Here is a 26,375-nt window from a genome sequence, read left to right as displayed (position 1 = left end):
ATCAGGAAAAAATTATAATAAGTAAAAAAAGTTAACAAGCAACTATAAATCAGAGACATTCTGCAGGGGAGGGGTAGGGAGACGGATCAAAACAGGGCAGGGAAGAGCACAAGAGACTATGGCAATGGTACACGGGTGAAGTGGTGGTAGGAATTTTATGGGGACAACACCTGAGAGGAGAAAGCAAATAGTGTACAAAAATGAGCAATAATGTAAAATATATATAAATAAATAAATTTTAAAATGAAAAATATGTCAAGAAGCTGGTTTGGTCAGTACACTAGCTTGCTATCCAGGAAGCCTGCTAAGTTGCTCTCCCTGCCTGCCTGTGTTGCTTTACACTGTTCTTCCAGCCACTATTCAGTCCATGTGTGATGAGCATCTACTATATGCCAGGCAGAGTCAGGAGCAGGGGACAAGATGAGGACAGGACCTGGGTCCCTCCCTCAGGACAAGTGCAGCCTGGTGAGGGAGGTGGACAATGGATAAGCAATGCCAACACAATACATGGGGAAGTTCAAGGCTGGCAGAAGGGAGGCCAGCTGGGAGGCTTCCTGTAGAAGTGGCATCCAGTCCTGAGTATGTTCAGGTTGAAGGGTGAGGACACTATGAAGTCAGTTACATGCCTCAGAGTATCCATGGCCTCTACAAAAAAGCTGGAAGTTCAATAACTACCTGTTGAACTGCTGGTCTTAGATTATCTGGAAGAAACCCTCAATGGGACTGTTACTTCCCCTGGTTCATTCCCTTAGTACATGTTGACTGGCTTGGGTTTTTTTGTTTTAATTTTTTTGGTTTATACTGGAGTACATAGGATGGAGTGAGAAAGGTCGCCATGGGCTACATGCCTAGGGGAAATGGTTGGTCTTTTTCTAGGTTTAGGTTACGTTTAGAACATGAGAAAAAAAAAGTCCAATTTCCTATGTGTTACTGTGACTCCAACCAGTCCTAATGTGCCGTGTCTCATTCTTAGTCCAGGGACCTGATGAAGGCGTGACAGTGCTAGCCAACGAGCTCTTACTGTGGGCTTGGTCCCACAAAGTTGAATCAGCAAAAGACATGTTGTCTTTTTATTAAATCCAGTTATGATAGCGCACTTTTGAGCCTCTGTTAAATCAGAGCCCCGATTAACTGTAGGGCTCTGATAAAGACCAACCCTACTCAATTCAGCAGGACAGGTGAGATTTTGTGTGTATGCTAGGGGCTAATTCCAGGATATTGGCTATGCGGCTCTGTGAGTTTTAAAAAAGAGAACAAAGGATGACAATGTTATAAATAGTGGCTTTGGCTACTTAAAACTAAAATGGATTAATGCTTCAGCTTGGTTGTAATTCATTTACAAAATCCACAGTATTTTAAATGATCTAGTCTCACTCCAAAACCCACCTTGCCAAGGCAAAAGCATCATCAATGAGACTTGCACGGTCAGCAGAAGAAAAGTCCTGGAGATAAAGGGAAAAGAGGTAAGAAAAATGAATCTTCAAGGAAAGCAGGTTGAAAAAATGAGTATTAGTAAGATGCTATTCTTTGAACAAACATAAAACAACTCAGCCATTGCTACCCTTACCCTGTGGTTCCTGGTAAGATTAGTAGCTATAGTGTCCCAAGTTGATTTTTCATAATTGACACGATAAAATCCAATATGATCTGGGTTTATTTTCACAAAATCTCCATTAGGATTAGCTGTCAAAGTGATGCCTGCAGTGGTACATAAACACTAATGAGAAACATGTTTGCATATACTGTAAGCACAGAGAAATTAGACCCAGAGGGTTAAAAAAAATAAGAAAAGACATAGTGGCTCAAGGACTAAAGTTTGGTTTGGATCCAAATCTCCCAAGCCTAATTCGTATTTAGTTGCCCGACTTGGGACTTTTGCTGTAGTGCATGAGCTGAAAAAGAAATAGGTAATGTAAATAACTGTCCCTAATTGGTGACTTCTACTCCTTACTGACAGAAGCTTCCCAAATGGGTGAAATAATTCTGTGCTTGCGATCCTTCAGTAAAAGAAAATAATGCCAAAAGACAGAAGTTCCTGCCTTCCAGGGCTAAGTCATATATTCCTAATCATGATGCACTCATTACAAAGAGTATTCACTGTGGAGCAGCCTGGGGAGGGGATAAATATGTAAACATCTAAGAGAGTACATTGTTTATTCAAATCAACATTCAAATTAGTGGAAATCACTATTGTTAAGCAGAATAATGATTTAAGGATCATAATGCTTTTAAAATGCCAAAAACATGCAATAGAGCTGAAATCCAGACACATTTTTGATTTTGTGATGAACTTCATACTTGCTTTTCCAATTTTATTTATCTTTAGAGTCTTCTACTTCCTCATTTCAATTGGTTGTATCAATGCCTTTCCATCCAAGGGTTTACCAAATTAATTTTCTAAAGCAGCAACCAGTATTTACATAGAGCTCTAATATATACTTAGAAGCTCAACATTGAAAGAACAGAAACTTATAATTCAGGTTAAAAAAATGTTCAGTTAAGGGCCTCTTGGTGGCCTAGGGGTTAAGCCTCAACGCTATTACCTTTACGGCCTGAGTTCGATCCCCAGCCAGGGCGCAGCAGACCTCTCCTGTCTCACCTGCTGCTCCCCTCAGCAGTAAACTTCAGTAAATCTGTCTGCTCTGCTCCCCACTCTGTCTCTGCTAACCCTCTCACCCTCAGGCCTCTAGTCTTTATCCCAGTTCAATGCAAAAAAAAAAAGAAAGAAATGCTCATTTAAAATAATAACTAAACTCTGACAGCACCAGTATTGGTTAGACTCACTCCTGTACTTTTAAGTCGTATACTCTTTCATTTGCAAGGAGGACAATATACAATGTAAACAATGGTGTAGGAATACTTAGTACATTTGAGGAATTGCACATGATGTTGGGTAGTGACAACTTAGCGTATGATACTGGAAAAGAGGACATTAGGCCGGAAATGAGGCTGGGGCTTCCCTGGGAAGAGCCACGAGCCATGGTGAGGAATCCATCTTCGGAGAGATGGTGAGACACAGATTTTTAAGCAGGAAAACAGCTCACATTTCCATTTTCTAGAAAGTGGTGACAGTGTTTGGGACATATGTTAGAAGGAGATTCTAGAGTTGACTGAAATAACCTAGTGCGGAGAGAAGGGCTTATATCAAGGTGGAGAGGATGAAAATAGAAAGATGTATTCAAGAGACACATCACAGGAAAAATCAACACATCCCCTTCTCAGGCCCGATAAGGATGGTTAAGGAAGGAGCACGGCTGGCATGACTAGATGAATAACGTGTCGCCATCAGAGACAAGGGGAAGGTGAGTCAGTTTGGGAGGAAAGATGATATAAATTTTGGAAGCGTTTGCAAGGCTGGACAGTCTCCAGGACACGGTAGTTTTTCATAATATATGAGTAAACTCTTCAATGAGACAATACGTTTCTTTAGAAACTTTCAGAGTAAGTACTTGACAAATTATAAACCTTTACCTCACTCACGTAATATTTATCTTTCTTTGTCATTCTCCCAGAGACATGTTGTTGAAAGGAAACTAATCTTTTGGCAAGCATGTACGTTGAATGTTTGTATCAGGAGGAGAGGCTCTTGCTAAGCACAGAGCCGTATGTTATAGGAGAAAGAGCATGAACTTTCAAGTCTGACAGATCTAGGATAAAACCCTTGCTCTGTGACTTACTAGCTGTGTGACCTTGGCCGAATCACTTGACCTCTCTGTGTCCCAGTTAACCATAAGGAAAAGAGGGATAAAATTCCCTCACAAGTCTGTTGTGAGGATTAAACAAGATAACATAGGTAAAGTGTTGGTCACCCAGCTATGTGCCCAACAGATGCTAGCTATCTCCATTATTATGAAAGAGGATCTGCTGCCAGCTCTATAAATAGTGAAGCAAATATAAATAACATCGAGAAGTTCCTGGCAATCCATCTAAATACTGCAGCATTTTAGTGTGCTTTATATATACCTAGCTAAGCCTATCTAGAATTACTGTGATTTTTCTCACTTTATAGATGAGGAAGCTGAGATCCAGGAAGCCAGTAGTTAGGAACTTTCCAAGTTCATGCTACTTTCAGAACAGTTGTCAACAGTGAAAGCCTGTGGGGCTGTGTAGTTACATAATAAGTAAGTAGGACTGAGATATGATGCCTGTAGCAGAGGGGAGGGTGTGTGTGTCTTCTCTCTCCCTATTTATTAACTTTTTTTCTGATTATAACAGCCATGTGTTCCTTGTGGTTCCAAGTATATATACTCGGAAAATACAAAAATATTATGTATGAAAATGTAAATTTAATGGTGACATAATCCTTTATCTCCCAATGTGTAAATTTTTTCCCTCTCTTGCTCACCCCATGAGTAAAAGTGTTGAATTCTTACTGAGTAGGGAATCTTTCTAGAAAAGTCTTATTTTTCTCTTCCCTTACTTGTCTACATGGTTGAAGACTGAAAACTGCCTTTGCAAAATTTCTCCCAGTTTTTTGATTAATGACACAGAAGTTAAACTTGCAGGCTGAAACATCCCCAATAGGTACACTAACAGAATTTTGGATCAAGGAAGAAAACTTTACTGTCTGAAACTAAGATGAACATGATTCCTTATGGAATGGATTCGTCAGTCACTTGTGGGAATATCCTCAATGGATCATGTTTTCAAGAAAGTATTTAATGATCGTGTCATTAATAATTAGTCTCTCCTAAATTTCAGGAAGTGGCCTACGGCATAAATAGGAATCTGGAAAGAGGCAATACCACTGTGGAAAAGGATGGGTTTGGTGGTTGGGAAGAAATAACTGCAAGGGAGGGCTGGCTAGTGAAGACGGTCCCTGTGTCTTCTAGGGGACCAGGGACACTGAGCTGGGGCACATGTTCCAGAACTTTTGACAGATCTCTTCCTGGAAAGAAGTGCATGTGGCAGAGGCCATTGTATATGCGGCTGCTGGCCTTGTCCTTCTGCCTGTAGGGCTAGACTTTATTAGCCTCCCGTGCAGTTAGGGCTCAGCACCTCATTGACAACTGCACATAAAACGTGGGTAGAAGTGATAGATGCACCTCTATGCCTGGTCCTTTCTTTATCTTTTTCTGTCTTCTGCCCAGATGCAGAAGATCCAGCAGGGCCAGCCAAGATCTAAGGGGGGTGGTAGAGCCACAGAAGGGAAAAGATTGTGTTTTTAAGTCATTATTTGGGAGAGGGTCACCTCTGAGAGAGGATGGGTCAAGAACCTCTCACTGACTACTGCATGAATAAGAAACCTTTGCACCAAAACACCACTGATTGTCTCTTGAGTGCAATAATTAGACTCTCTTTTTTACCTTTATTAAGTAAACCTTCTTTCTGAGAAAGCACCTAATTAGCTGATGTGAGTAGCCTGGTTCACTTTGGCCAGTGTGTTTATTTATGAAAATTAACAAATCAGTATGTTTGTATGTTTGGTTTATATGAATTAATCTTTCAAAACTTGCTTGACCAGGACTAAACAGATGAAAGAGTTTCTGAACCTGAAAAACTGAATCCACATATCCAGCAATTCCACTCCTAGGTATTTACCCAAAGGACACAGAAACATCAATTCCAAAGAGCACCTGCACCCCTATGTTTATAGCAACACAATTTACAATAGCTAAGCTTTGGAAACAACCCAAATGCCCAAAAACAGATGACTGGATCCAGAAGATGTGGTACATATATACCATGGAATATTACTCAGCATTCAAAAAAGATAAACACATGCAATTTGCAGCAACATGGATGGAGCTGGAAGGGATCTTGCTCAGCGAAATAAGGGACTTAAATAAGGGACCAGGAAAAAGAATAACTATAAGAAAGAAAATATCAAAATCAACAAACAACTATGAACCAGAGACACTCTATGGGGGGTGGGGGGCGGGGAAAGGAGGGCTTGGGGTCAAAATAAGGGGGTTGTAATTGTATGGGGAATATAAAAATAAAATTTAAATAAAAAAACCCCCAAATCCACAGTGACACAATTCAAACATTCCATGAAGCTCAGTTTGCACAAATGAAGAAAGTCTGTCTCTTTGTGTTAAACTTTAAAACATATGCCCATTATTTTGATATAAAGTATTAAAATTAGTTACCATCAAGTTATAATAATATTCCATTTCTATGAGCACATCAGATTTTGGAGATCTAAACCATGCAGAATACATCCTCAAATCTCAGTTATGAAAACAGTCATTGCAAAGTCTAGACCATCTCCTCCTAGAACCTGAGTGCTTAGGAATGACTATTTTAAGACATGTTTTCACAAGACTGGTTATCTGATATCTTGTGACAGTCTTCAATTCTTCTCAGTGTTAGAGGGCAGGGTAAAAGCAAAAGAAAAATCTACTACTACTAAATAGAGATAACACTGACAATAGGTAGAATAACAGCTGAGACTAAAGGCATGACTAAAATACACAGGCTGTCTCTCAAACACATCAGCCTGGGACACACAGGCCAACTCAGGCAAGAGTTTAAACTCTTGAGTAAGTGGTAGAGTGTGTACTGAGCTTTGTTGGGTGTAGGGCAGGGGACAAGGCGTGCAGTGTGTCCTTTCTCTCTTCAAGCAGCTTATAATTTATTTGAAAAAAAGCAAAGAGAAAGCATATGAAGCTTTTTTAACAATGATGTTGCTTAAAATAGAAAATAATAACAGACGTAAGGATGGACAAAACTGGCAGCATAAAACATACTATAGCAGGTGAGAGGAGAGATTACTCAGGGTAGGTTAGAAGAACCACAGCAGCTTCTCTTACAGACATCCTCTTCTTATCAATAACATTTTTATAACAATTTAATTTTTTATACTGTTTAAAATATTGTGAACAACACAAATGTACATGAAAGACCTTGGGTGAAGTCCCACTATTGCCTGGGAAATTTCTAGCTGATGAATCATCTAAGAAGCCAGGAGGTGGGGGGGGGTAGGTAACCTGAGCTGATTGACCAGCCAGTACTCTGGGGACGTGTGGGTCATCTGTGCTGGGAGCTGAGAGCTGGAGTTGTCCCCAAGCAGGAAGCAGGAACTTATTGCACAGTCTAAAAATGGAGCGGCCACTTTGAAGTAAGAAGAGATGTCTAGTTTGCTTCTGGCTTAGTGACCAGTCATGATTCTGAAATTTCAGATTAAGATAGGTTTGTCATCAAAGCTCTGTGGACATTAGTCTCTTCATTCATTCAGTGAACAATTACTAGGTATCTGCTGGAGATAAAGAACCAACACCGCTACACAAAAGTAAGCTCTGTTTCTTCATGGAATATTCTATGGGGTGGGGGAGTTGGATGAGACAATAGTGAAAGTAAAAAAATGTGCACGTGTAATGACAGAGGTTGGGGATTACTGTGAGAGCCCCCACTTTCTACCAGTGTTCTGTCCAGTGCGCAAGTACAGTCGGTCAATTCTATCACAAGCCCAACTCTCAGCCAACATGTCTTTTTCTCTAGCAACCTTTCCTGAACCCCTCCATGAGTTGCAGGTGCTTCTCTGGGCTATTACCATGCCAGGCACTTACTTGACAGCTGCCAGCGGACCCGCCAGCAACTTTTTACGGGGTAAGGACTATGCTTCCCCCACCCCCAGCATGACCTCCATGCCTACCCTGCATCTGGCACATGTTAGTTCTCCATAAATACTTGCTTGAAAGAATTCACTAATTACTCCACTAATTAAGAATTAGCTTCATTAAACAACTAGTCTAACAGGTCCATTTTACATCAAAGGAAAAATGTTTATTGTTAACTCTTGAAATCTATTTTATGACACCCTAAGCTTCGGTTGTCTGGACAGTTCACTCACAGAAAAACCTTAGTGCATGAAAATTCTGGGTAAACTGTGTTTCTGTAGATGAATCTTTCATGTTTTTCAATGAGTAAGCAACAAATCCAGCAGCTGACAAGATTTTCCTCTAACCTGCACTTGACCATCAGTGACAAATGCTCAGTAATAGTTAAGCCAAAGGGGCCTCCCTGGTTGCACAGGGGTTAAAGTCTCAGCACAATGAAGCTATTGCCAGCCACGGTGGCTTGAGTTCAACCCCCGGCCAGGGAGCTGATCCACACAGCACAGCAGACCTTTCCGGAAACCTGCCTGGGGACACTTGTCTCACTGAGTCTTATCAGGCCATGAAACATTTTTAAAAGTTTCTCTTTTGGGGCCTCCTCAGTGGCACAGAAGGTTGAATGCAGTGCTGTGAAGATGTCCGAAACCTCTGCAGCACAAGTTTGATTCCCGGCCGGCCAGGGAGACACCCATATGGTGCAGCAGACCTCTCCTGTCTCTCCCGCTGCTCCCCTCAGCAGTGTATTTCAGTCAGTCTGCCTGTTCTCTTCCCCACTCTGTCTGTGGTGAATCTCTCACCCTCCCGCACATCTGGCCTGTACCCCGGTCCTTGTATAAATAAATAAATCTTTAAAAAAAAATTCAGAGGCTTATTTAAGTGACATAAGGGACAAAAAAGCAAGGAAAACTGAAGAGAGTTGAGGAGGAAGGAGGAAAGAAAGGAAGATAATTTATACGTGAATTTCCTATAGTTCGCTATATGGCCCGCTCCTTTGGAGATGAGTATTTATTGTTGTATCCTCATGGTAAAACATGAAAAAGAATATATCAGGTAGAAAAGTTCTCATTATTATACATAAGAATTTGGATTCATCAAGAAATTTTAGAGGAGGTCTCCTTTAGCTGAAATTTACATCATACGTTTTGGTTTTATTGCTGTTTCTTTGCACTTAGACTAATGTGATACATTAATTCAAATAAGAAATAAATTATTAATATTTACCTCCTGCTTCTGACCTATTGAAGAATGTAGTATTTGTTATACCATCTCCGGTCCATTTAACTGGAATATTCCATGTGTAACTAAAATTTTTAAAAAAGAGAAATTTAATTTTTATTACCCCAAAATAGAAACATTTTCAAAAGTAAAAACAATTTAAAAGCAACAAACCAGTATTTTTTCCTCATAATTGGTCATCCAGTCCATGCTGTACAATGAATATAGTTAGCACACATAATTGGTCTCAATTTCTATAATTTAGCTCTATAAAAATAGCTCTATAATTTGGAACTTTCTTTCAAAAAATTAGCAAAGGACAAACATTACTACAATAAAATACCTTGAGGGCCTCCCTGGTGGCCCAGGGGTTGAAGTCCCAGCGCTATCAAGCTATTGCTAGCCACTGTGGCCTGAGTTCGATCCCTGGCCAGGGAGCTGACCCACATGGTGCAGCAGACCTCTCCTGTCTCGCTCACTGCTCCCCTCAGCAGAGTATTTCAGTCAATCTGCCTGTTCTGCTCCCCACTCTGTTTCTGGTGAATCCTCTTACCCCCACCCCTCTGGCCTTCACCCCAGTTCTTGTATACATTAATAAAAATCTTCAAAAAAAATTTACAGAATAAAATGTCTTGAGGCTTTAGAATAAAGATCCTGGATAAAAATAACATTATATAGTATCACTGAAGTTTCACACACAGAGCATCCTTCCAATGCAGAAGACAATCTTAATCTACTGTGAAGGAAATGACACATTTTAGAAGTTATGTTGCAATCCCACCACTACTGTCCTTAAAGCCTCTCAGGCGCTTCACTAAATATCTCCTATTTAGAATCATGTGCACTAGGGTGTTACAAAGGAAGAATCTTCAGGCAAGTGACTGGCAAAGGCATGTAAACTTGCCCAACGGAGAAACGCCCTCCGGGAGACTTGAAACGGGTCAATTCTATGAGGTGGTAGAAGCCCTGGTGTTCCAACAACTTAGACTTGTGGGAGCCATTTGGATGCAGTTCTGGCCGGTAAGAATTTCCTAATCTTGGAACACTGAAGTAGTGAGAAAAGGGAGAAAGCTGTTCAGATTTGAGTAAAACTTAACTGACCCCTCATCTGTCGGACAGAAGCACATCTGAACAGAGCGTGAGGAAGCCGGAGGGAGAGGGGAGAGCAGATGACTTCCATCCTGGGGGCAGGAAGGCATATGTCATGACCTAATTTTTTTTTAATAAAAATTTTTTGGATTAAGATTAAAATAAAAAGCAAAGTGAAAGTAAAAGAAAATAATTTCAAAATATTTTATCATTTTTTTCTCTCTTATTTTTCTGAAGTTACTACTGCTTTTTTAATAATAATTTATTCTTTTGTATAACTAATGCTTTTTAACAAGTGTTAAATGGTTTTATGATAACTGATTTTATGATAAATCATGCACTTATAAATCTCAATGAAATAAAATTTGTATTTGAAGTATAAGGCAAATATTAGAGAAAAGTGTATGTGTTAATACATTGCATATTCTCAATCTTGAATAAAATTTAACAATTTATTCTAATTAAAAAACTGACTTAGGGGCCTCCCCAGTGGCACAGTAGTTGAACGCTGGGTTGCAAAGCTGCCAGCAGCTTCTGCAGCACCGGTTCGATCCCCGGCTGCTCCCCAGCCACCAGAGGAGGGTCCCACATGGCGCGCAGACCTCTCCTGCCGCCCGCTGCTCCCCTCAGCAGTGTACTTCGGTCCTTCTGCCTGCTCTGCTCCCCGCTCTGGCTCTGGTGAATTCTCTCACCCCCCGCGCTTCTGACTGTAACCAGTGCTTGTATAAATAAATAAATAAATCTTTAAAAAAATATTAAAAAAAAAACCAACTTAAAAAAAAAAACTGACTTAGAACTGACAATATACTTAGTTTACTTAGAAACAAAATTTTTTGTTTATGTGGAGAGGAACTCATAGTTTAGGAGAAGTTGAAAAAATCTAATCCCATGCATTTAAAAACAGTGTGGCTTGTGTCTTTGGCTTAAATTATGGATACTACTGCAAACAGGAACAACTGTTGTGAAAGTTTCCCAGAGATTTTCTCAGTTTCCTTTTTCAAAAATTTAATATCCAAAGTCTATTAAATAGCAGTATTATGTTTGACCAATTTAATTTTCTGGAACATAAACAGTAACTCTAAAAGAAATGGTTTCCAATTAACAGAACAGTCACAGAAACTCTTATTAGGATTTTTGGAATGCAGTTATCACTTGATAAGTCAGGCCTAGGTTTCAATTCATGCAAAGATTACTGAGAGAAACAAGTGAAAACCTATGTTTCTCCATGCTAATCTTGCCTTTGCAAAATCAAGAAAAGATAAAGAAGCCAATGATCTCATATTGCTCCTGGAACTCACATTTTTCTGTTTTGACGTGGACTATTAATTCTCAGAACGTGCAATATAGAAAGATGGCCAGTTCTCTGAATTTCACTTCTTGTGGGGGCTGAGTGTGGCACATTTCGGGAGGAGGCAGGTCCTGGCTGCCATCCTCACCAAGGTGAATCCTGAGTCCTTATCCAGGCTCCCCCAGGTTCCGTGCCTCAGCCCTAGTTCTTCAGGATGTTGACGTTGTAACTCTAAATACCTTTTAAAATTTTTTTAAAAAGATTTATTTATTTATACAAGAACTGTAATATAGGCCAGAAATGCGGGAGGGTGAGAGGATTCACCAGAGACAGAATGGGGAGCAGAACAGGCAGACTGACCAAAAACACTGCGGAGGGGAGCAGCGGACGAGACAGGAGAGGTCTGCTGCGCCATGTGGGACTCTCCCTGGCCAGTCGGGAATCGAACTCACGCTGCAGAGGCTGCGGACAGCTCCATAGCGCTGTGTTCAACCTGCTACACCACTGGGGAGGCCCTAAATACCTTTTTAAAAGAATACTATTTACTTACCCACGAGAGAGGCACTTTAGCTTACTTATCCTGCTCTCTTTTACATTCCTCCTTTAGCAACCAACATTTAGTAAAACAAAATGACTATTTTTAGACTTTCTATATGTTACAGTTGTTCTTGTAAATAAGTCACATAGTCATTCCTTGTTTCATACATCTTGATACTGCTACTCCCCGCTAGCTTGAAATGAGGAGGTATTGTGGACAGCAACTCTCTGGGAGGCTGTGGGACTTGCTGATATCTGATCATTCACCTCGTGACCAGTTTTAAGCTACCAGCCTGCAGCCACTGAATCATCTCTTTTATCTACTCTCTTCAGCCAGTTATTTTTTCTTATTCCAATGGTTAGACTATTTTTGTTTAAAACCACTTAGCTATTTTTCAATAGTTTCTCCCCAAAGACACCATGATTTCATACTGTCATCCATCAACCATGGCTCTAAAAGCAGGAGTGATGCAAATGACCACGATTTCCATGAGCTCTCTGATTTTCTCCTGAAAAGCATTCTAGATCCTTACCCCAGTTCTGAATGTGGCAGGGAAGCATTAGCTTTGGAGTCCAAAAGAAAGCGCTTCTGCTTGACAGTCCTCATCCTCTCCACAGTGAGCACAGGGTAGCCCATCTGACTGGTCCAGGTGTTCATGACCTCATTCACTGGCTGATTACTGGCCTGGGATATAAAGGACAGGGGGAGGAATGAACACACAAAGGCAATAAAAGGATAGACTCATCAGAAAGAAATGATCGACAAATTGTTGACCACATCGGTCATCCAAAGAAATAGTTGAAAATATACCTTTCCTTACCTCTGCAAGTGCGTCCCAAAAATCTGAAGTTTTTGCATTCTTAAACTTGTATTTTTGCAAGTACGCCTGCATGTGAAAAAAAACAGGTATTTTAGAAGTCAGAGGTTGGTTTTCCCAGACTTCCACCATGAAAGTAGGAGCCCTTGTTACATTTCACTGATGTCTGCTATAGTAAACTGACCCAGAACGAAAATCAAATGATATGCTGCATGCCATTTTATTTTAAAAAATATTTTATTTTATATAATTCTTTTTTTTTTTAAATTTTTTAGAGGCATGTTTTATTTATTTATTTGTTTGTTTGTTTATACATGCACTGGGTACAGTCAGAAGCGCGGGAGGGTGAGAGAATTCACCAGAGCCAGAGCGGGGAGCAGAGCAGGCAGAAGGACCGAAGCACACTGCTGAGGGGAGCAGCAGGCGGCAGGAGAGGTCTGCGCGCCATGTGGGACCCTCCTCCGGTGGCCGGGGAGCAGCCGGGGATTGAACCGGCGCCGCAGAGGCCGCGGGCAGCTTCGCAACCCAGCGCTCAACCGCTGCGCCCCGGGGAGGCCCTTATTTTATATAATTCTTACATCATTTTTCATCTTTGTACAATGTATGCATTTTCATTTTGGTTATATTCCCCATATAATTGCACCCCCCCTCTTATTTTGACTCTAGTTCTTCCTCTCCCCGCCCCTCACTAATCCCCCCACCCCTGTAGTGTGTCTCTGGTTTATAGTTGCTTGTTGATTTTGATTATTACTTTGCATTGATTAGTCTTTTTCCCAGTCTCTTATTTAGGTTTCCTAAATTCCTGCTATGAGTGAGACCATCCAGTATTTTTCTTTTTCTTTCTGGCTTATTTTGCTGAGCATGATCCCTTCTAGCTCCATCCATGTTGCTGCAAACTGCATGTGTTTATCTTTTTTGATTTCTGAGTAATATTCCATGGCGTATATGTACCACGTCTTCTTGAGCTAGTCATCTATTTTTGGACCTTTGGGTTGAGAAACACTAATTTGAAGAGATATATGCACCCTCATGTTTACATTTGCCCCAAACTGGAAGCAACCTAAATGCCCACTGAGTGGTGCGGTATTTTTTTATAGGTTATAAAATGGCATGCACAAGAAGATGTGGGTGAATATATCTCTTCAGATTAGTGTTTCTCAACCCAAAGGCCCAAAAATAGATGACTAGCTCAAGAAGATGTGGTACATATACGCAATGGAATATTACTCAGCAATCAAAAAAGATAAACTCATGCCATTCACAGCAACGTGGATGGAGAGAGAAGGAATTATGCTCAGTGAAATAAGTCAGAAGGAAAAAGAAAAATATGGGATGGTTTCACTTATTGCAGGAATACAAGGGAACCAAATAAGACAAAAGTATAAAAAAATAATAACAGTACAAAACACAACAAAGCAAAAGTGGACAATTATAAATCAGAGACATCCTGCAGGGGAGGAGGCGGGAGAGGGATCACAGGGGGGCAGGGAGGAGCACAGGGGACTGAGGTGATGGTGCACGGGTGCACTGGTGAAGGAAACTCTATGGGGACTACACCTGAGGTGGGGAGGGAAGCAAACATTGTTTAAAAATGAACAATGATGGGCCTCCCTGGTGGCGCAGGGGGTTGAGCACTGTACTGTGAGGCAGTAAATAAATAAATCTTTAAAAAAATAAATAAATCTTTTAAAAAAATGAACGATGTAAAAATATATATAAATAAAAAGAAAAAAACAAATTAGTGCTTCTATATGTTCTCTGGTAAACAACCAGAATTGAATTATACATAAACATCCAGATAATTGAATTATATGAAATTTGTATTATTCATTTTTTTGAGGCACCTCCACACTCTTTTCCATAATGGCTGGACTGATTTACATTCTCACTAACAGTGAGATGGACTCTCTCCACATCCTCTCCAACACTTGTTGTTTCTTATCTTTTGCATAATAGCCTCCAAGGAGGGTGATACCTCATTGCTATATTGATCTGGATTTCCCTAATAAAGAGATGTGCCGGTTGGCCATATGAATACCTACTTTGGAGAACTGTCTGTTAATTCAGATCCTTTGCCTATCTTTTAATTGGGCTGTTTGTATTTTTTTTCTATTTTGAGTTTAATGAGTTCTTTGTATGTGTTGGATATTCATCCCCGGTGGACCCTCTTATAGGATGTCTTTTAGTGTCGATGCAAATTTTTGTTTGTTTTTGCTTTGTTTCCCTGCTCCCCAAGCATGTGTGAGGCTGATGTCAAGAAGCATGATCTCCTACATTTTCTTCAATGTATTTTATGCCTTCAGGTCTTATATCCAAGTCTTTAATCTCTTTTGAATTATTTTTTGTGTATGATGTGAGGTAGTGGTTCTAGTTTTATTTTCTTTACTTATTAAAGACTTTCCTGTTCCATTATAAGCTCTTGGGTCCTCTGTCATGAGGAAGTTGTCCATACGTGTGTGCTATTCCTCAATTCTGTTCCATTAATCAGTATGTTTGTTTTTATTCCAGCACCAAGATTTTTATTATTACTGCTGTGTAGTAGAGCTTGAAGTTGGGGAGTAGATATGCTACCATTTTTGTTCTTTTTTCTCAGGAGTGATATTGCTTTGCTGTGTCTTTTTAAATTCTGAATAAATGTCATGATTTTGAGAGTCTATTTCTGTGAAAAACACCATTGGGATTTTGATAGCAGTTGCACTGAATCTGTATATTGCTTTCGGTAATACGGTCACTGTAGTGATATGAATTCTTCCAATCCCTGGCCATGCAACATCTACCTTTCCATCCCTTTGAGAGTTCCTCTATTTCTTTCAATGATATATTATAGTTTTCAGTGTACAGGCATTTCCTTATTTGGTTAAATTCATTCCAAAGCATTTAATTCCTTTTGATGTGATTGTTTTCCTGATTTGTGTTAGTTCACTATGTGTGTACAAAATACAAAAGATTTTTGTATACCAATTTTGTAGTCTGCGACTTTACTGTACTAGTTTATTATTTCCAATGGCTTTTCACCGGAGTCTTCGGGGTCTTCTGCATTTACTATCATGTCATCTGCAAATTGCAATGTGGGTGTCTTTCACAGAAAGAAAACCTTAAGTGCTTTTTGAGTCTTCAAAGAAAATAACTACTTTGCACACATCCTTTCAATCCAAACTGCCAACAATTTCCAGTAGGTACTACACAGAAGTCACATTATCTTCTAAATTTCTCTTCTTTTCAGGCAAAGAGAGAGAATGCAATATTAGCAGCACTGAGCCAAGCAGCCAGGAGGTCTCCCCTTTGGAAGGCTGGCGTCCTATTCGCTCCTTCGCCTGAGTCACTGCTCAGCACGGCCACTAGAGGGCAGGCGCGGGCAGGGAGAAGAAATAAAAGCGTCGACTCCCTGCTGGTTTCAGTTGTTCAGTGGAGTTTTGCACAAATCATCCATTTTGTCTTAATAAAATAATTGGCTACTTGGAATAGTAGTAATTACAACCATAGGTACATGTTAATGACAATTTCTAATGAACAGTACCTTCTTAAACTTAATTTAGAGGAGTTTATTTGTAGATTCACCAGGTCTTGAGCTAAGAAATTGCAATCTTGGAACTAGAAGAAAATTAAATATTATTGAACCAACTTTCAGATTTTAGGGGCAAACGGATGTCAAGGAGGCGATGCGATTTTCCAGGGGAGAGAATTCTGAATCCTAGACCAGTTTATGAAGTTTTATCCCTGTTGCTTTTTTTTTTCCAGTTTTCAAAATTTTGTTTTATATAATTCTTACATCATTTTTCATTTTTGCACAATGTATATATTTTCATTTTGGTTCTGTTCCCCATACAATTGCACCCCCCCCTTATTTTGACCCTAATCCTCCCTCTCCCCACCCTTCACCCCCCCCCACTAGTGTGTCTCTGGTTTAGTTGCTTGTTGATTTCCATTTTTTCTTTCTTATAGTTATTCTTTTTCCTGGTCCATATTTAGGTTTTCTAGATTCCTGCTATGAGTGAGACCATCCGGTATTTTTCTTTTTCTTTCTGGCTTATTTCGCTGAGCATGATCCCTTCCTGCTCCATCCATGTTGCTACAAATGGCATGAGTTCATCTTTTTGATTGCTGAGTAATATTCCATTGTGTATATGTACCACATCTTCTTGATCCAGTCATCTATTTTTGGGCATTTGGGTTGTTTCCATAGCTTAGCTATTGTAAATAGTGCTGCTATAAACATAGGGGCTTTTTTTTGTTTTTCACATTGCAGTGTCTTGCTTGTCTGAACTAGAGGTTAAAAGAACATTTACACAAACAGTGTATTAGACGGTACTAATTTTGTCTTTGTCTAGATTAGTGCTTCTGAATAGCCCATATTAATAAACTTCTTCTTTCACCTTGAATAAACACAATATAGTCATACCAGTCAAAATTTCACGATGACCTAGGTCCTCCACAATCATTCTCCTTTACTTGGTATTGGTAAGAATAAAAGTAAAGGAACATTATTTCTATTACTAGCATTACCAGCATTACCAGCATTATCAGTATCACTAGTATTGCTAATATTACTAATATTGCTATTACTAGTATTACTAGTATTGCCAGTATCACCAACATTACTGGTATCACTAGCATTACTATTATTGCTAGTAGCATTATTAGTACCCCTAGTAGCATTGCTAGGAGTAGTAGTATTACTAGTACCCCCAGTATTACCAGCATTACTAGTATTACTACTATTACTAGTGATAGTATACTAGTGATAGTGATAGTAGCATCATTAGTCTTGTTTACTTCTTCATTTATTTATTACTACTCACCCATTCAACTAAGAAGCATTTTTCTGAAATATTCATCATTATTAATCATCAGTGAAATGCAACTCAAAATAAGATGTCACCTCACTCCTCTGAGGATGGTCACAGCAAAAAGGGCAGAAACAACAAATGTTCTCAAGGATGTGGAGAAAAAGGAACTTACTTATGCCACTGGTACAGATTTAGACTGGTCCAGCCCCTGAGGAGACAGTCTGGAGGTTTCTCAAAACATTAAAAAGTAGATCTAACATACGACCCAAAAATTACACTCCTGGCTATCTACCTGATGAAGGCAAAAATACTAATTCAAAGGGACATGTGCACTCCTGTGTTCACTGCAGCACTATTTACAAGAGTTAACTTATGGAAACAACCTAAGTGCCCAAGAACAGATGAGTGGATTAAGAAAATGTATATACACAATGGAATACTACTCAGTTATGAAAAAAAATCTCTTGGCATTTGTAATAACGTGGATGTAATTTGAGTGGATTATGCTAAACAAAATAAGTCAAAAGGAGAAAGACAAATACCAGGTGATTGCACTCACAAGTGGAATATAGAGAAACAAAACAAAGGAACAGACAAAACTAGAGTAAAAACAAACCCTAGAAATCTGACCTCAGAATTGAAGCTGCCAGAGGGGGAGGGTGGGGTTCAGGAGCAAAGTGAGGAGGGTGGACAATGGACTATGCTGGAAGATTATGGGTGTCTTGCTGGTGGGTGTGGGGAGATACACCTAAAGAAGTGGCATCCTGAGGAGGGAGAGGGATCAGAGGGAGGGAGGGAGGAGCACAGGGGACTGTGGTGATGGTTCACGGGTGCACTGGGGAAGGAAATTCTATGGGGACTACACCTGGGGGGGAGGTAGCAAACATTGTTTAAAAATGAACAGTGATGTGAAATATATATAAATAAAAAAATAAATATAGAAATGGGATCCTGCACCCCTCAATCAAATACAGTGTTGTAAACCAACGTGACCCCAATAAAAATAATTTTTAAAAAATTTTTTAAAAATAATATGAAGATAAAAGCATTTTTTGGATTACCTAATATGAATAATGCAATCTAGTAGGCTCTGGTATATGTGAAGATATATAAATATCTGTATATATAAGATATATAAATATCTGTATATATAAGATATATAAATATCTGTATATATATAAACATCTCTATATAAATAGTTGTGCTTCTGGGGAGGTAGGTATTAAATCTGAGTTGAAGCAGCTGCAAAAGTTCAGGATGTTCTAACGCCCATATAGGGACAAACCCATAGCTTCTCCTTCCACCTAATGTCACACAGACTGGGTTCTGATTGGGCAAAAGGAACAAGATATACTTGAACAGTCCTGGGAATCTCAGTGGGTAGCACAGAGACCATTCAACTCCACCTTGGAGGACTGGGAAAAGTGAGTGACAGGCAGTGCCCTGGGTCACGTGTAGCAGAAGCTCTGCCTCCCCCGGCCCCTGGATGGGCTGGACACATCCACAATGCTCTGCCTAACACCTGCTCCTGGGGGTGACAGTAGGGAAAGTGCAGGGAGACTATTCCCCCTCCAGGCTGCAGTGGGGCAGTTGCAGGGACACTACTTTGATAACATAAGACCCCGAGAGACTGGCTGAGGGTCTTCTAGAGGGGCACAAATGAAAACTGAAATAGCCCCTGGAGCTTCAAGCTTAAGTGGGCTGTGTGACAGGTCTTGGAAAGTTGATGGTCGTTTCTGCTTCCAAAAGGAAGTAGACACTGTGAATTCACTGACTCCATCACAGCGGCAATGCTGGCATCAACCATTTTCAGATCTAGTGATAAAAAAAAGTCCTTTACAGATGGTAAGGGAAGATCTTTAGGGATCAGTTTAAATTCTCCTATCATGTTGCTATGGACTGACTTTCCGCAGAGGTTCATGCGCTGAATACCTAACCCTCAACATGACAGTCTCTGGAGATGGAACTTTGGGGACTGGTATCCCCTTCTAGTCAGTTCAAGAATTCCCAGCAACTATGTTTGGATGCGGTGAAGATGGGAGGTAAGCAGAGATGTGCAGCCTGGGAGAGACCCCTCACCCCAAAATGAAGCTGCTGCTACCCTAGTCTCAGACTTCTCGATCTCCAGAGCTGTGAGAAAATAGTTTTCTGTTATGTATTTTTGTTATGCCGCTAACTCATACAGATGCAGAGGGGGATCAGTAACTAAGTCATCTGCTGAAACCTGTCCATTACACTCTGCTAAATGGTAATTACAGGGCCTCCCTGGTGGCGCTATCACCACTGCGGCCTGAGTGCCATCCCCGGCCAGGGAGCTACACACATGGCACAGCAGACCTCTCCTGACTCGCCATCTGCTCCCCTCAGCAGTGTATTTCAGTAGATCCACCTGGTCTGTTCCCCACTCTGTCTCTGGTGAATCCTCTCACCCCCTGGCCTACACCCCCATTCTTCTATGCAAAAAAAAGGTAATTATGGACACAGTTAGGCCTACTCAACTGGATATGAAACCACCTTGTGTGTTGTGCTGAACTATCTATTCCGAATCAGGGAAGGAAAGGTAAAAAAGGACCTGCCTGCAGGTAATCACATGTCTTAGCACTGAGCAGTCACATAGTGGGGGAGTATCGTTTTAATAACACTAAATGTGCTGAAACATACTTGACATCCTTTCCGAAAGTTCTCTGGTGTTATCCAGTCTTCAAGCATTCTCAGAATGGAAGCTCCCTGTGATGGAAAAGAACAACAAGTTGAACTTATAAAGGACACATAAGAAACAGAAATCCGTGATCAGTGTTGAGTCTAGTATTTCATAATTACTTGTGAGATGATTTCCTCAAGGAGATTTTGGTAACTTACATAGTTAGGATTTTGTACTATGATTTTAGTACAAAAACATCACTTGGCATACCACCTGTATCTATGCTTCTAAAGTAACTAAAAGATAGAGAGAAATTAATAAAATCATTTCAATGGCTTAACGTTCAGAAAACTATTGCACTTCACCAAATAAACCAGCAGATGGAGCTCTCCTAATGAAAGAAAAAAAAATGTTCTTCGCTCACTAAGGGAAGTAGTTTAGGATAAAACTCTGGCTATTCAATAAGTGTATGTCAATATATGAAAAAGTATATTTAATAAGGGGAACTATATAGTTGAGGAATTTTCTGGACAAATAGTTTAATAGAGATAGATTTATAATTCAGGCATCGAAATCCTTTAATCTCAAAAATCAGATGAAAATCTGAGCTTTCTACCTTCTTTTCATAGTTTTCATTTCAATAGAAAGATAAAAGGAATCATTGGCAGCTTGAGATAAATTTGAATAAAATCAATCTGAAAAGATGCCATGGGAATGAGAGGAAAAGTCAAAAATAGGATGTCATGACTTTTTTCACATAATCAAGGCTTTCTTCACACAATCCCTGATGTTAGCTAGTATTCATTTTAGTAAATGCAACAGTTTGTCTTAAATCAAGCTCCATCTAGCACCCAGAACAACAAAAGTCTTACTTTGCAGCGGACTTTAGAGCAAGTGAACATAGTGGGTAGGCCTTGAGGGAGACTGTGGCGGAAATGACCAAGTCTCTGTAGACAGGTCCAGAATATGTTTAGAGATGCAGGTGGGAATGAATGTTGAGTCACTACATATTGGGAGACACTTTTCCATAAAATTTTAGTGAATAAAATTGCCCAATGTGCCAAAAAGTCACCTTTAAGCCTTAGCAAAATATGGACCAAAGTAACTCCTATGAACTGAGTTGGATTTAAATGCCCATCAGAAGCACTAAAGGAAGCTACCAGGAAAGGTTTCACATACATGGCATATCTCATAGCAGGAGAAGTTCACTGTATTGTGAAAATGAAACTAAATAATTTTATTTGGATGTTGAAGGTGTGAATGATCAGTTGCCAGAATGACAGCAGCTACAAACAAAAGAGGAAAGAGATTTTTTTCAAAAATGTGATTCAAAATCTGATGACAGTGATAGTGACTGAGTAGTGCAGATGAGGGAATATTCAGCACCATGAATAAATGCTACAGCTGCTCACAGCCCATTAGCATTAACTAATCATTCTCACTATTTTCAAGCATGCACGAAAATTCACTAAACAGATGTTCAGAAGAATGTCATATTTCCCCCACCTTGCTATAGGAGATCCCATCAAAAACAGACGTTATTTCAGCGGGAGTTGTCACATTGACAACTATTGGGTGTGAAGACATCAAAGAATCATCCTCTTGTACAGGTAACACGTCGTCGAGTAACATCTGGTCACGCTGAAATGACAGAAGACACCAAATAAGGCCCGGGCCTTAGACTGGTTCATATCAAAATTCAGTTCTATGACATAAATTGAGTCTATAAATGACTCAAGTCATTTAAAGCAAGTATTAGGTGATCAAATTAACCCTATTCTGCACTGATGGCTCTACACTGACTCATCCCTCCACCTTTTTATCACCTCTTTGACTTTGCCCATGTGCAGGTCAAGAAGACACTAACATCTGTGAATTCTGTTTCTGGGTTTTGGACAAGGTGAAAACTTTTTATCTTGTCCTGGTCCCATATCTGTGTGATGGGAATGACAGCTCCTCACAGCTTTGTTCTGAGAATTGAGGAAGCATGTAGATTTCCCAAAAAATGATGAAAAGCATGAAATCAACAATTTTCTACATGAACTAGTGGTTCACAACTAGGGAAATCCCTCACACTCACCCAAGGGACACTTGAAAATATGTGCAGTCCTTTTTGGCTTCACACCTGGGACAGGAGGCTTACTGACATCCAGTAGATACAGGCCAGGGATGCTGTTAAATATCCTATAACACCTCAAAAAGCCTCCATAACAAAGAGCTGTTCTGGCCCAAAATGCCAATAGTTCCATTGTTGTAAGAACTTGATGTATATTAGGTTTTCAAAGAAGTAATTAATGCAAATTTACTTTTTCACCTTTTAAAGTAGGTTCTGGAAACTAAGGGCTTCAAGCATTTAACACTGTCTTTTTTGTTCTTTCCAGTAGAGGGCGGTATTCTATTCAGTATACACCTGTGGTTCTCTATTTACACACTTCTACACATACATTCACATAAAGATATTACACCATCTAAATGTAAGCCTTTTTATTTTTATTTTTTTAAGATTTATTTTATTTATACAAGAGCCGGGGTATAGTCCAGATGTGCAGAGGACTCACCAGAGACAGAGCGGGGAACAGAACAGACAGACTGACGAAATACACTGCTGAGGGGAGCAGCAGGCGAGACAGGAGAGGTCTGCTCGCTATGTGGGTTGCTCCAAGGCCTGCAGGGATCGAACCGGCACTGCAGAGGCTGTGGACAGTTTCATAGGGCTGCGCTCAACGCCTGCGCCACCAGGGAGGCCTTAAGCCTTTTTTAAAAAGCTTTTCTAGCAGACCTTGCTATGCTGAAAAAATTTGTTCGAGCCCATAGAAACTTATGTTTCAGGCCCTGAGACACACATGAGGTGATCATAGTAAATACATATACATTTGGGGAGATTTTACGCTTACAAAACAGACACTGTCAATTGCCCAAGGTCACAATCCCTGTCCCACATCTAAGAAATGATGCACCCAGGATTTGAACTTCAGTCTATAAAGGTGATGCTCTTATATCTTTCCCACACTATTTCAGCAATCCGTGGAAGGTAGGTCACGTATAAAATTAGGCTTAGAGGTTTTGAAAGGGTTAGTTCTACCAATGCTTTCTCACACACAGAGTTGGCATTTTCTAGGCTGTTTTTATCCCCTGCCCTGACTCGTGTTCTAGAGTCACTTGTCAAGGATCTCCCACTCTGGGGGTCAGCTGCCCCTTAGCACCAGAGCTTCGGCGTGAAGCGAGATGTACCTCAGCAGAGTCCCCCAGAGTCCGGCTGGCACCCCAGCTCACCACTGCCTTGGCCCTGACTCAGGACCACTGTCATGGTCTGTGGCTTCAACTGCTTTGCATGAGGAAAACAGAGATCTGGAGTTTATATGGTTAGAGCTCACCATCTGCCAATCTTTCTCGGCGTTGGCTACTCCCAGGAACTCAAAGAAGGAGGCAAAGCCTTCATTTAGCCATAGGTCTTCCCACCACTCCATGGTCACAGTGTTTCCAAACCACTGAAATGACAAGCAATGAAGAAATGTGGCAGGCAGGCAGAGAAAGTTTCAACACATTTATTTGTCCCTGTGAATATCTCTTGATACAGAAGAGGCAGGCGTACTCAGCATTTATTTCCTGCTTCATTTCTCCTGGTTTGCAAACGATTTTAAATCGTCTTGAGTTTATTGCCTTTATTTAAGTACTGCCGTCCTTATTGCTTTTTATCTAGTTTTTAAAGTTACAGGAAAACCCTGTTTACCTTATCTTTACCTACAGGTAAAAAATGTGCCTTGAAAGTTTCATTTATATGTCTGTCCATAGAAGATGAGGAATACTATTCAGCCAGAGGGAAAGAGGAAATGCTTCCGTTGACAGCAAAACAGAGGAGGTTCAAGGGAATTCTGCGTAGTAAAGGTCAGAGTGATGGATACTGGACACTTACATAGTGAATGACTTGGCAAGAAAAGCACTTAGAAAAACTAATGGGCATTAATAAAAGAAGGTTCTGGAGTTAAGAGGGAGAAGGATGGGAGAAAGAGAATATAAAATGGGTTAGGGAAAAAAAGGTTAAGTGAATTAAGACCATTTAGCCAAAATAGATTTTATTTTCATATATTAAAATGCTTGCTTAATTTAGGTTCAAAAATTCATCTGGCCGCACAAAATCCTCTTAGGCATTTTAATATGAGTGACTTGTTACTTAATTTCTCCTAGAATGTCTGCAAAAGACTATCAAGAGTTGATACACATTAAATCATTAGGTAGAAAATTCAGGGATTTATTTTTATATTTAAAAAGCTTCTTATGGTAAAATGTGGATCAGCAGTAAGAAACAATTTCAAGCAGGATTGTCTGAGTTGGCTATTTTTTCACTGGGTAAATTATAATTAATTACAATTATTCCTCTGGTCCAAAGTCATTGCTTCAAACAAGCTCAGCTACTTGCTGTGAGGTTCTGTACCTGGTGCACTAGCTCATGAGCCACCACGCTGGCCACCCTCTGTTTGTTGGATGAGGCTGATTCCTCAGGGTCATAAAGCAGGTTGGTTTCTCTGTAAGTGATGAGGCCCCAATTCTCCATTGCACCAGTGCCAAAATCTGGAATAGCGATTTTATCTATGGAAAAAGAAAGGTCCAGTGAGAAATACATTCTTTCCATTTGCTCATAACATTTCCTACCAAATTAAGTTCTTTGGGTGAATGTTTTTTACAAAGGCTAAAAATAATTTCTTTTTTTGTTTTTTTTAAAAAGATTTTTTTAATTTTTATTTATTTATTTATACAAACACTGGGTACAGTCAGAAGCACGGGAGGGTGAGAGAATTCACCAGAGCCAGAGCGGGGAGCAGAGCAGGCAGAAGGACCGAAGGATACTGCTGAGGGGAGCAGCGGGCGGCAGGAGAGGTCTGCGCGCCATGTGGGACCCTCCTCCAGTGGCTGGGGAGCAGCCGGGGATTGAACCGGCGCCGCAGAGGCTGAGGGCAGCTTCACAACCCAGCGCTCAACCGCTGTGCCACTGGGGAGGCCCTAAAAATAATTTCTTAGCGTGGAAAACAATAATCTATTTGTACAAACTACAGTCTTAATGCACTCAACATTTCCATAAAACTTTTCCTCTTGGCTCCAGACATCAATGTGTCTTTTATTTTCAGAAGAAGGATACTAACAGCAACACACTGTGCAATTACTCTACAATTTTATGTCTTTTGTTCCTCTTGATACTTCATATTTATTAGTTTTTTTGTCCTCCAAGATTTTCTTGTAGGTAACACAGAACATCTATTTGAGGGGATAAACTGAGAAGAATCAAAGAATGGAGTTTTCAAAGGACTTGGAAGGACAGAGCAACCAGAGCAGAGATGCATGTCTCTGACAAAGGATGATAGCAAATACAAAAATTCCCGTTTCCCCATTTCTGTGCCACTTGAGGTAAATCTCATTCCACGCAAATTGAGTAGCTACCATTCACGTTTACATTGAATAAACTGAGTCAAGATCGAATTGACCATATTCTTTCTAAATTCCCTCCAGGTCTAAAATGATGCATTCTATTAGGATTTTCTACTCATTTTTGCTGGAGCTAAAATCTTAGACCTCTTTGGCAGCAAGAATCATTGTTGATTAGTTTCTATGTTAAATCCCCAAACAGAATATATGCAACTTGATTAGTGGACAGAATCCAGCTTCTCTAGTTAACGGGCAATAACAAGAATGTGATTCATTATTATACATATAATAATTATCATACATATAATGTCTTTTTTACATATAATTTCAATGAGGCATGTAAATGAAAAGAGATCAAACCTTTATCTAATACATAAGATGAGGTCCTTTCTTTTTGGTTACAACAAAGACTCTCAAAGCTTTTTTATAAAAGAATGAAGATGGATATTTCCTTTTTTTTTTTTTTTGGAAATGGATTTTTTTAAATAGAGGTCAAGGTCACAGCAGGAGCTCCTTTTTTTTTTTTAAAGATTTATTTATTTTTATACAATAGCTGGGGTACAGGCCAGAGGCGCGGGAGGGTGAGAGGATTCACCAGAGACAGAGTGGGGAACAGAACAGGCAGACTGACGAAATACACTGCTGAGGGGAGCAGCGGGCGAGACAGGAAAGGTCTGCTGTGCCATGTGGGAATATCCCTGACTGGCTGGGAATCAAACTCGCGCTGCAAAGGCTGTGGACAGCTTCACAGCACTGCGCTCAACCTGCTGCGCCACCAGGGAGGCCCCAGAAGCTCCTTTTTTCATATTATCTTTTTTCTTAAGTTTAGTTATTTTGTCAAAAGAATACCAAGTAAAGGGTTGGGAAGTCTCCCCCCAAGGGCTAATATCTCCCATAATGTTATGGGGTGGGATTTGCACCTAATGCTTGAACAAAAGGAACTTTTTGTTACCTCACTTCTCTGGTGAGTATGGATATTATAATTTATTGACTTCAGTGCACTTAATAAAAGCAGATGTCATT

At 40.1% G+C, this 26,375-nt stretch overlaps 1 protein-coding gene across 1 annotated transcript in view; it reads right to left on the bottom strand.

Moving 5' to 3' along the window:
* Positions 1–26,375, bottom strand: part of ENPEP (glutamyl aminopeptidase) — a gene marked incomplete at its 5' end in the record, with an annotated part of 63,961 nt that overhangs the window by 8,432 nt on the left and 29,154 nt on the right. The window contains 9 exons of the mRNA XM_084252351.1: positions 1,387–1,442; positions 1,568–1,698; positions 8,781–8,860; positions 12,222–12,373; positions 12,510–12,575; positions 19,955–20,020; positions 21,441–21,575; positions 23,309–23,422; positions 24,367–24,521. Coding sequence (XP_084108477.1) covers positions 1,387–1,442; positions 1,568–1,698; positions 8,781–8,860; positions 12,222–12,373; positions 12,510–12,575; positions 19,955–20,020; positions 21,441–21,575; positions 23,309–23,422; positions 24,367–24,521 — 955 coding nt within the window. The remainder of the gene's footprint in view (positions 1–1,386; positions 1,443–1,567; positions 1,699–8,780; positions 8,861–12,221; positions 12,374–12,509; positions 12,576–19,954; positions 20,021–21,440; positions 21,576–23,308; positions 23,423–24,366; positions 24,522–26,375) is intronic.

The sequence above is a fragment of the Talpa europaea genome (assembly GCF_964194135.1).
Source record: "Talpa europaea genome assembly, chromosome: 13".
Taxonomy (NCBI): Eukaryota; Metazoa; Chordata; class Mammalia; order Eulipotyphla; family Talpidae; genus Talpa; species Talpa europaea.
Note: the sequence above shows the minus strand (reverse complement) of the source record. Positions and strands in the feature narration are given on the sequence as shown.